At 36.8% G+C, this 11,541-nt stretch overlaps 1 protein-coding gene and 1 long non-coding RNA gene across 2 annotated transcripts; one reads left to right on the top strand and one right to left on the bottom strand.

Annotated features, from left to right (window-relative positions):
- Positions 1-490: 490 nt before the first annotated feature.
- On the top strand, positions 491-1,327 carry LOC113340238. Its single transcript, XR_003355414.1, has 2 exons — positions 491-774; positions 980-1,327. It is a non-coding gene; the product is annotated as an uncharacterized LOC113340238 (long non-coding RNA).
- A 6,568-nt stretch (positions 1,328-7,895) lies between these two features.
- Positions 7,896-11,244, bottom strand: LOC113339716 (agamous-like MADS-box protein AGL14). The gene is made up of 5 exons (XM_026584948.1): positions 11,057-11,244; positions 8,635-8,725; positions 8,253-8,314; positions 8,054-8,153; positions 7,896-7,946 (listed from the first exon to the last, which is right to left on the bottom strand). Exons 1-5 carry the CDS (start codon positions 11,242-11,244, stop codon positions 7,896-7,898), a joined length of 492 nt encoding a protein of 163 aa, XP_026440733.1.
- Positions 11,245-11,541: the final 297 nt, after the last annotated feature.

Here is an 11,541-nt window from a genome sequence, read left to right as displayed (position 1 = left end):
AGCTAGCTTTGAGCCTGCTCTTAACTCTTCCTCACAAAATAAGTATGTTGGGTGCAAAAAAAAAAAAAAAAAAGCCGAGTAAAAGATTTTAGGTTCGTTCATGAGTTAGATTGCTTCAACAAATTATAATGCTCCTTTTTCTATCATGGTGTTCCTTAATTCGAAGATCTTATTTTTGCCATTAAAATCGAATAGAGACAGTGATTCCTCACCTCTGCAAAAATAAATAGAGAAAATTAAGAAAATGTCATGTGGGGAAATGTATTTAAGAAAATGCCCAAGTTTTTTCATTATTAATTTAATGTCCATACCGTTAGTAATTCCGTCTGGTCCCTCCAATTTAGTAAAATATCGTTTACTTAGTCAATTTCTCATCACATGAGATGAGAAATTGGTGGGCGCAATTACTAAACTGCCCATCACTGTAGGACATGTTATACTGTCCATTTGATAATCGAACGACTCAAATAATCAATGAAAAACAGATCGTGTTAAACCGGTGTTGAAGGACGTCGGCTAAAGATAAAGATTTCTCCTTCCACCTCCTCCTCTCCATCGGCATTGAAACACCCTAAAAAAACAGATACAGAGAAACATTTGCAGAGAGAATTTAATGGGGTAGGATTGAGTGAAAATTAGAGTTGTGTTCAACTCTTGTTGATTGGTCGTAATTGATATTGAGGAAGACAGATAGAGTAATTCTGCCATGAAAAATTTGAAGAACAGTTGAATAAGTTATTGAAATAAGAAGAATCGAAGCCATTGTGGAAAACGGTGAGTATATGAAACCCATTTCTAGTTTCGATCATTTTGTCGAAATCTCAATTTGAATTTAATAAATTTTATTCGATTGAAATTAGGGTTTGCTGATTTTGGGGATTTATATGTTCCTTAGTTTTTATGGCTGAATTAAGGGTCTCTAACAGGGAACGAATTTAATGATGGAAGTAATTTGGTCGGTATGATTTTCATTTTTTAGGGTTCTAGGTATTATCTTATTGGTGATGGAAAAGGAAGATGAATGATTGAAGTAATTGAAGACGAACAAGAAAGATGAAACTAGTTTGGCCGTTATTGGTTGGGGTATAATGTTTGTCAAAAACTAAATAGGAAGCTGGGATTTATCCGTAGCACTAGTTATTGATTAATGGAGTGGTTAGGGTTAGTTAATTGGAAATCTGGTAGTCATATTTTTTTTCTTTCTTTTCTTAATTAGCTATTTGTTGTATGTAGTGCTGTACATTCTCGTCACCAGTTGTACTTATGTAGTGCTGTACATTCTCGTCATCAATGCATTATTAGTGTATATATAATTCAGTCTCGTTGACATTCTGCCCATTTTATTATTGCACAGTTCATAGTTTTTTTCAAAAATAGGGGAAGCAGAAGAACAGTGATATGGGTTTTGATTTAGCTCGGTACTGGGTTGAGTTTACTCTGACTCATCCTTCAACTCTATCCTAGTCAAGATATTCAAAGGCACGAGTGTCTTTTAACATGGGTCAATTGATGCCACGTACACACTAACATCTGTTAGCCGTTTTTAAAAAAACGGGACCGAAAAAGTCAATTCATGGGTCAATTGATGAAAAAAACGTGGACATTTTCTTAAGTACATTCCCCCACATGGCCATTTTCTTAAGTTTCCCAAATAAATACAACTGTGCTAATTTATATAAGACCAGAACATGTTCACAGGTTGTACTGTTCTCTTTTGAAGTCGGGGAATGAAAATAAGCCTGGCGTTTTTAGGGGCCACCCCAAAGGATTTAGGGGCCATTAATTTATACCCAGCCAAAGACTCTAGTTAAGGGGTACCCTATATGATATTGAAGTTACATAAATGCCCTTCTGGTAAAACTGTATAAAAACCAAATCAAAAACAATTCTACTCATTTCAACTCTTTTTCTTCCAGTTTCATATTATCTTCCGATTGTGGAAGAAATTTTTTTTTTCCTCGTTCAACCGAAACATCGCCGCCAATCGTAAAATCAAAACATCGTCGATTCGATTATAAAACAATGGATAAGAGAAATGAAACCCACAGACCTAGAACCAAAAATGTTGCTCAGGGTATCGATCCAAACATTGGAATTTTAGCAAGAAATAAAGAAATTCTTGCTGCAAATGAAGAAGAACGCGAAGAACGCGAAGAACAAGTACCCGGCAATGTAGTCGGTGGTGGCGATTCCGAGACTCAAACACTTCGTCAACTTCAAATGGCCCCAATTAGGTAAGAATCTATCATTTTTGGGGTTTATTTCGCTTTAATTCGTCGAATCGAGAAAAAAATTTTCTAGGGTTTTCGGTTATTTATCCAGATTCGGACGATATGCATGCTCATTTACTTCCGAATGTAGTCGTGTTCTTCATTTTTCAAGAACATCGACAGTATTCCGGAGAAAGATTTGATGATTATCTGCCGAATATTGGTGGCCATATCTTCCTGGATACAAAATGCTAATAATCGGTAGTTTAATGAATTTTTTGGCTACCGAATATATTTAAGTAGGGACACAGTATTCGGAAGAACACTCACTACCGAATGTATATATTGAAAAAATCTCAAGGAAAAATCCCATTTTGGGGCCAGTATTTATTCGGAAGACAATATAATGTTTTATACCTCCGATTGTGTAGGATAAAATTTTAGAGTTTCTGAACTCCAGTTGATGAATATTCGGTTGTAAACATGTTTAGTTATATTCCGATTGTTTTTCATTCGAAAAAAATATGTGTCTTTTTACTTCCGAATTTGTACATTCGGGTTATGGATGTGCACTTTGTCTTCCGATTGTGTAGGATGAAAAATTTACAGCTTCTGAACTCCAATTGATGTATATTCGGTTGCAAATATGTTTAGTTATCTTCCGATTGTTTTGTATTCGGGAACAATATGTGTATTCTTACGTCTGAATGTGTACATTCGGGTTATATTTCCATACTTTGTCTTCCGATTGTATAGTTTGTAAATATTGTTCCTTTCTTTGTTGTTTAGACAAAGTCGAGAAGGGAGGAAGAAAGTGACAGCTAGTACTAGGAGGGAAAGGAGTGCCAAAGATAATTCAGGTGCTCAACAAAGCGAACAAGAACAAAGCAGTCAACAAGGAGTGCAACCAACTGTTGAACAACAAGGCAGTGAACAAGGGGTGCGACCAAGTGTTGAACAAGCCGCTCAACAAAGTGCAGGACCAAGTGTTGAACCAGTTGATCCAGTGGCAATAGTAGAAGAAGAAGGACAACCAAGTGGTACCCAAAAAGCCAAAAAAGGAAAAGATGTTGTAAGGAAGGATATTGCTAAGAAAGCATCACATCTTGTCCCTCAGCACTTGAAGAAGAAGGGTATTCCAGCAGGCACAATCCTTGGACTACCAGCGGATGGAGGAAAATTGCTATTTGGATACAAAGACTCATGGGCCATAGAAATATATGAAACCGAGGTAATAAAATTACTATTTTTTATTAATGTATTGTCTATGTGTTATATCGTAATACTTGTATTAAGGATTTTTTTATGTACTTTAATAGGATCATCAAGATGCGGTCCGTCTACTCAAACCTACCGCCGCACCAACAAAAATGCTTGCGTGGCCTTTATCCGGTGAATGTGAAAGGTTCAATACAATTGTCGCCAACTCGGGGTTAGCTAATGTCGCCGAGAATTCATTGTTGGAACATGATCGTGTGGCCATATCGGCGTTCGTGGAGAGAATGTATCCTGAGACCGATACTTTCCATATGCCGTTTGGGGAGATGACGATCACCCCGGATGATGTTGTGCAGATTCTTAACCTTCCCGACCAAGGCACAGCTGTGAAGTTTAACTACACAAAGCAGTTAAGTTGGGCACAACTTTATTCTCTAACTAACAAGTGCTTAGGTTGGGATGAAGAGACAACAACAGCAGAGTTTAGGAGGCATGGCAGTTATAGAACAAGACAGATCAACATTACAGCTTTGATGAATATGTTCCGAGGCACCTTGGAGAAGGAAAAGAACGGAACGTTAACTGATGAGCAAGTGAACCACGCTGCCACTGCATATCTCCTCTGTGTATTGGGATGTGTCATATTCCCCAATACTTCTGGCAACCGGATCGACGCCAACCTTATACAACTTGTGGATCCTCTCCATGAAGTCGGTGACTATTCTTGGGGCACGGCATGCCTAGCATTCTTGATGGAAGAGTTGAGAAAGGCGTCGAGGCTAGGAACCTGCCAAGTTTCCGGAAACGTGGCTCTATTGCAGGTTTTTTCTTTAACTCTATAACTCACTCTATAGTTATTCGGTAGACAATACATATGATGCATATTCATAACTCCAAAGGACGCATATTCATAACTCCAAAGAACGCATATTCGGTAGGAATTGATCCATCTTATTTTCCGAATGTTTGTTATTCGGTGGCTAGGTACTTAGTTTTATTTACGATTATATATAATCAGAAATATGTTTTTGATATTACTACCGAATATACAGGCCAGAAAAACTAGAGGTTACTGAACTCCAAAGGACGCATATTCGGTAGGAATTGATCCATCTTATTTTCCGAATGTTTGTTATTCGGTGGCTAGGTACTTAGTTGTATTTCCGATTATATATAATCGGAAATAAAGTTTGGAAATTACTACCGAATATACAGGCCAGAAAAACTATAGGTTACTGAACTCCAAATGACTCATATTCGGTAGGATATGATCCATCTATATTTCCGAATGTTTGGTATTCGGCGGATAGGTATTCAGTTTTATTTCCGATTATATATAATCGGAAATAAAGTTTGGAAATTACTACCGAATATACACAATCTATTTACTAAAACTTGGTTTCTTATGTATATAGGCATGGATCTATGACCACTTCCCTATCCTGAAGTTGGCCGGAGAGAACCCGGGGTGGTGCAAAGGTACTCCTAGAGGAACAAAGTATATATTTGAAGACAACCTTTCTAGGACAAAAGAGCAGCAGTTGATTCGCATGAGGGAGATTTTGGACCAATTGAAGGCCTCGGACGTATGCTTTGATCCATACAAGGAAGATCGATCCAGTGGGCATATAAATGTTCGGTCGGACTTGTCCCTTTATTTTGGACCGTTGTGGCACCTCACAGGATATGTGATGTATAACCCCTCTAGGGTGATGCGACAACACGGGTATATACAACAGCAACCTGTGGAGAAAATGGGGGATTACTACAAATTGGAGTTGGAGTTGTGCTCTTCTAGTGGTGATAATCTCACGATTGTTCACACAGGCCCACCTACTGTTCTTGATAACTGGGATAAGAGGAATGACTTCATTATCGACACTGGTAGACGAACCACCCGAGGTGATGAAAATTCTCCAGACTATATGAGTTGGTATAACAAGGTATCACATCCTTTGGTTATCCGTGAAATCAAATACAACACTACTGCGGCGGGTTCAAGTTATAATTGTATCATCAAAGACAAACCAGCTGGTTATGATAGACTGGTGCGTGTTCTTATATTTTTTTTTCATTTTATATTATTCCTATAAATCTTAGGTAATTACCGTTTGATGTTATGTCATTACATATAAAAAACAGGTGAATAGGTTCAAGCGTGTTTCCAAAATGTTAACTGCATGCCTGGAGAGCGGAGATCCCATGCCAGCTGAGAAGATCAAAGAGGCTAGAGATCTAGTTGATAATATGGATAACGAAGATTATGCTGCCCAGTTTGGGGAGAAAGTCACGAAGAGGCATCAGCCCAAGGTGGCAGTATCAAAGACGGGTAAAAGAACTCGAGCTTCATCGAGCGCTGAAGCTGCTCCAACTGAAGGTGCTCAAACCCGTGGTCGTGCAGGACTGGGAGGTAGTCACGGTCGTAAAGTAAAGAAAAGCAGATAAATGACAATGATTATTGTTGTACATTCGGAAATTTGTTTGGGTAACTAAGTTAGACAAGTTCAAATGACAATGATTTGTGTGGTATATTCGGAAGTTTTGGTAACTAATTTAACTTCCGATTATTTCAAAGACAAAATTTGAAAAGTATAAGTTTTTCCAAATTCTGATTTTTGGGCCATCGTACATTCGGAACTTTACAAAAAACCTATCCTCCGAATATCACAAGTTCGAAACAAACCACGCCATGGCTCCAGGTGGTTCCAAGGGCCAATATTGAAGGTTAGACAGCCCATATTCGGAAGTTTTGGTAACTAATTTAACTTCCGATTATTTCAAAGACAAAATTTGAAAAGTATAAGTTTTTCCAAATTATGATTTTTGGGCCATCGTACATTCGGAACTTTACAAAAAACCTATCCTCCGAATATCACAAGTTCGAAACAAACCACGCCATGGCTCCAGGTGGTTCCAAGGGCCAATATTGAAGGTTAGACAGCCCATATTCGGAAGTTTTGGTAACTAATTTAACTTCCGATTATTTGAAAGACAAAATTTGAAAAGTATAAGTTTTTCCAAATTCTGATTTTTGGGCCATCGTACATTCGGAACTTTACAAAAAACCTATCCTCCGAATATCACAAGTACAAAAAAAATTGTTTCCTGGACCAAACAACACCATAATCGGAAAGAAAGTTGACTCATAACATAACCGAATATTACAATTGGTAGATTGTTTAACAAAATAATCTACCGATTTCATATAATCGGCTAGGTTTTTTATTAATAATACTCCGATTACATCCATTACATAAAGTTCAAACGTCCTTAACCTTACAATTTCGTCAAAAGCACCTAAATCCATACTCCTAATTGACCATAAAAATATTAAAACAGATCATAACTTCCAGTGACCATAGAAATTGTCCCTCTTGATTTTGTAGCATCCTTCATGTTCAAATCGTTTCCCGTAGAGGTCCACATACCGGCGATCCGCAAGATTTCTCTGAAATTACGAATGAGTAACAAGTTAGTACTAACTTTTGTTAATGTGAGTTGGAGTTACAGAGATACTTACTCGTTTTTCATACGTCCACCAAGGAAAAGCGTTCCTAACAAACCGTTCCTCATCTTCAAGTTTGTCAATCTCCTTATCGAGCGCATTCTTTCTCATCTTAATGTCATTGGATGATCTTCGAATTCGATTACCATATAAGGCCTCAAATACCATTAAGATACGGTTCCATATCTTCTCTTCGGATTCCGATTTGTGGAGCTTGTGAACACGATCATGAGCAGTTACCACAACCCACGCTCTATAAATAGCACAATCTTCTTCTTCGGCAAAAGCAATATCCATGTTTTTTGTTATGAAAATTAAAACTGAAGAGAGGAAAGAGTTTGGTGCAATTGGGGTGATAGATATGAGTTTCTTCATATAGGTTTAGGGTCCAACGGCTCTTTTTGTTTTTCCCAAAAACTCCAACGGCTAATTTGACGAAAGTTGAATGTGGAGAAACCAATAATCGGTAGGTATTGGATTTAGCATATCTACCGATTATGGTAGCTTTCAAAATTTGAATTTGCGGCAACTTATAATCGGTAGGTTTTGTAATATATTTAACTCCCGATTAACGCTGAATCCAAAACACGAACCAAGAAATACTGCACCGACTACAATCGGAAGTATGGGAAATATTTTGGCTTCCGATTGTATTCGGAGGGTAACAATATTATCATATCCTCCGAATATATAAGGGTAATTTCGCCATTACGAATTACGCGAGATAAGGGCTGGCTACATTTTCCCTTTGGGTGACCTTTTTTGTTTTATTGTTGGCCCCTAAATCCTTTTGAGTGGCCCCTAAAAACGCCAGGAAAATAAGGTCAGCTAAAATTACCTTCTCGCATAAAAATTCATTCACTTCTAATAGCTGCTTTTCCTGAAACGTCATGCGAAATGATATGGTTAGCTCTTTTACTAACAAGCATAAAAAGTAGGATTAACCGAACCCAATTAACATGTCAATTTACCTTTTGTTCGACTTGCTTAATGTTTTCCCTTTGTAACTGATTCTGAAGTGATACGAAAACATCAAAGACATTTTAATTCTCTCTCAATTAGTGTCTTATTTCTGAGTTTATAAGAAATGAGACGTCCATGATGGAATAAACCATTTTACCATTTTTTCCCTAATATTAAGTAGGCTCTTCTCCAACTGATTCTCAGCTGTCTCCAATTCGTCGATGGAGCAAGATTCTAAGTCTTCTCCCATCAGCTTCCTACAAGAAATTGTTTCCAGATTTTTAATAAAATGAATTTAAAGCTGGCAACTCTGAAATAAAAAACGCACTATGTTTAAAAGGCTCGCGTCTTTGAACCTTTTAGAGGCTTCGAGATTCTCGATCTTCTTTGCGAGGTTTGCAACCTCATATTGCAATTGCTGAGACAGACGAATATTTACCAAATCAGGAGTCCACACCTTCACAGACGTATTGTTTGTGCATGTTTTAGGATGCTTATATATGTGGTGTGCTTAATTAACGAACAAGTATTACAGGACTAATCATACTTGCTAGGTAGCAGTAGTTATTTCAGAGCTACCATTCATCAAATTTTCTAGATACATGAGGTTTCAAGTTTTCTTGCACTAACTGTATGTTCTACTAGACTAAAAGAGGTGGCATGACCTGTGAATTTGATATAACATTATGCATTTAAGATATTTGAAACAACATGATAAACTAAAAGAGGTGGCATGACCTGTGAATTTTGTTGTTCTATTGCTTTGTTGTTGTTGCCGTAATTTCCATCTTTATAGTACTTCTGGTAGCGTTGTATCATCTTTTGTACACTGGAATACCACAGTTAGAAAAAAAATCAGTAAGGACAGTCTTGAGTTTCAAAACCAAATAAGGCTGGACTAGACTTGGAATGTACAGCACTAAGATGGTAACTATTACTGACAGCAGAACCAAGATGATTACACAAGAATTATTAATGGATGGCCAGTGACTCAGTGCTGTTAACTGGATGCATTTTGTGTATAGTGAAAGAGCTTTTAGAACATAAACCAAAATCAGGATTTAGAATCACAAATTTTAAACCAAAATCTCCTCCGATTAAGAAAAGCTTTTAACTGGAAAACTTAAGCTAGAAATACAGCATAAACAAAATCAGGACTCAGGAGTATATGATACATATGTTGAGAACTTACGAGCAGATTAATTATGAATAGTTTCTTCATAGGAATCACCTAATTAAGACATAAGAATGGGAGGCCAACATTGCAGATGACAGGTATGAATAGGCATGTTGAAATCTCTTAAATGCATAATGTTATATCAAATTCCTAATAACTAAAATCATAGAGGAACCTATACTTCAGTAAGCATATCTAATTTAATAAGCCTCGCTAAATGTATTGCAAAAAACTGAAGCATCAACCGGTGAGCCTAGCCTTGACGTCAATAGGACTCATCAATTAATGAATATAGTTCACCCTCTAGTTTACAATACAAGGATAACCAAACCCACCTAATAACCATGAGGGTTTAGTGGACAAAATTTAGAACTCATCGACCTCAACTGGCCACCCTCATTCTATGAAAACAGTGAATAGAGAGAATTATGTATCCTTTCTCCTAGCTTAGGGCCGATGTGAGTGTTGGTGAGTGGGAGCACTTTTGGAATAAAAAGAACAGCCTAAGTGAAGCGTTTTTGACAATAAGAACTAGCTTGTTTGTCGCCCTCTTTAGCTTCAAAAGTTATTTATGCAACTCTTTATGACGAAAGCTGGGCCAACATAGGTTTTCACTTTTCATTGATAACATCTAGAACTAGCTTTGAATTGTAATGATGGGAGTGTTTGCAACAACTCTCTAGGTAGTGCTAAAGAGGGGAGTGCTCAACTCTCTAGCCTGATTTCTTATATATACAATGAGTATGCATATTCTCTCTTCATGTGAAGAATATTAGGTAAATCAATGCATAATCACTTCAATACAACAGCACTTGTTCACAATCTTTTGGTTGATACTCGTTCAAATTTATGGCATGCAGTACTTCCACTGAGAGCTATAACGATTAATACGGAATGAGAAAGAGAGGTCAAAGTGGAGATTTTTTTTGCAAATAAAAATCAAACAAGCAACCAAAACTTAAATAGTTTTAATCTTACATTTTAGGAGCTTTTACAGTGTCCATCAAGATTCTGCAGGACTTGTAACTTGAGCATGCATGTGTGCAAAGAAAATGTTCATTTTTCAAAAAGGATTTAAAATCCACTTTGAAGAAATCAGATTCTACTGTTCTTTTTTTTCCCACCCAAATGAGTTTAGGAAAGGTAGAACTCGTTATTTCTATCTACAAAAAGCAAATTGTAATGAGAGTTTATCAACTAGCAGGAGCAACCTTCAAAACCTAATAAAACTCATCGTGTAGAAATCAAGAATTCCTCTAAAGAATGTGAATGTGCTCCATATGATAACTCGATCTCCATGTGCATCTCACACTCGGAATTTTAAGGCGGCCGGCCAAGAATTCAAAGTGGAGTGTTACATTGAACGACTCGAACTGGATGATGCCCAATGTGTTTGGAATCTTACATGGTGCATGACTGCATTGTATTTATGATACTAATTCAATAGTTAGGGAAATTTAATGACCCTCTATGTATATTCGTCATACTTGTTTCATCTTGTCCTACAATCAAATGAAATTTACATGATAGGATCAAATTAATTTACCCAAACATGGAAACACTAAAACCGACTATCGCAACATGTTTTCCCTACTCTGAAAAGAAAACACACAAGCATATTTATTCCTTGATAAAATGGACCAATAGTCTTACCTAGAACAACTGTGAAGTCGGATATGAAAACCAGAACACGACCATGAGGGATTGGCCAAATGTAGTGAATCTATTCAAGAACAAAGAAAAAAAAAATGACACAGATCTGTGGATGAAAAACCAAATTCGATGAATAAAAATGAACTTGATGAAAATGAGACCAAAATTAAGATCCAAAAAAAAAATGGATTTTGGTTTTAGCTTTTGAAGGAGGAACTAATTGAACAGAGAATGTAATGTTTCTAGAAAAAGCACAGTAAAGACTACTTCAACATGTTAAGAGTAGTACTAATCTGAAGAAGAAGAAGAAGAATCATAAGAAGAAGATACCTGGTAGAGCTGCTGGAGAATTCAAAGAGTTTTCCTCTTGATGAAAAGACAAGAAGAGCAACTTCAACTTCACAAAGTACAGAAAGTTCAAAAGCTTTCTTCAGTAAACCATTTCTTCTCTTTGAAAATGTTACTTGTCTACTTGTTGCGTTTTCTATCCTTCTCATCTCTGTTTTTCCCCTCACCATTATTTCTCCTCCTTCTGAATCATTAAAACTGTCACCGTCATCAAAATCAAAATCAAAAAAAAAAAAAAGGTTAAAATCAGCATAAAATTTGAACTAAAATCATCAAAATTAACACTAGGATCAAGTAGCTAAATCACCCTTTGAAGAATGGAGAAGAAAAAGATGCTTCTCTTTCAAGAAAGACCAACCCTATTTTGGTTTTTCTATCTTTCTTTCTTTCCTCCTTCGCTCAATGGCTTTATATAGAAAACCCGAACTTTCCTTATTTATCGCAATGAAGCACTATGGTACCCAAAA

This window comes from Papaver somniferum, unplaced genomic scaffold (assembly GCF_003573695.1).
Source record: "Papaver somniferum cultivar HN1 unplaced genomic scaffold, ASM357369v1 unplaced-scaffold_21, whole genome shotgun sequence".
NCBI classification, from domain to species: Eukaryota; Viridiplantae; Streptophyta; class Magnoliopsida; order Ranunculales; family Papaveraceae; genus Papaver; species Papaver somniferum.
Note: the sequence above shows the minus strand (reverse complement) of the source record. Positions and strands in the feature narration are given on the sequence as shown.

Bases quoted from the DNA above. Each gene is read 5' to 3' on its own strand.
- LOC113339716 (XM_026584948.1), bottom strand. From the start codon at position 11,244: ATGGTGAGGGGAAAAACAGAGATGAGAAGGATAGAAAACGCAACAAGT. The intron at 8,315-8,634 runs GTCATGCCACCT...CGTCTGTCTCAG, and splicing joins TAGAACAACAAAATTCACAG to CAATTGCAATATGAGGTTGC. The intron at 7,947-8,053 runs GTAAAATGGTTT...GTATCACTTCAG, and splicing joins TTAATATTAGGGAAAAAATG to AATCAGTTACAAAGGGAAAA.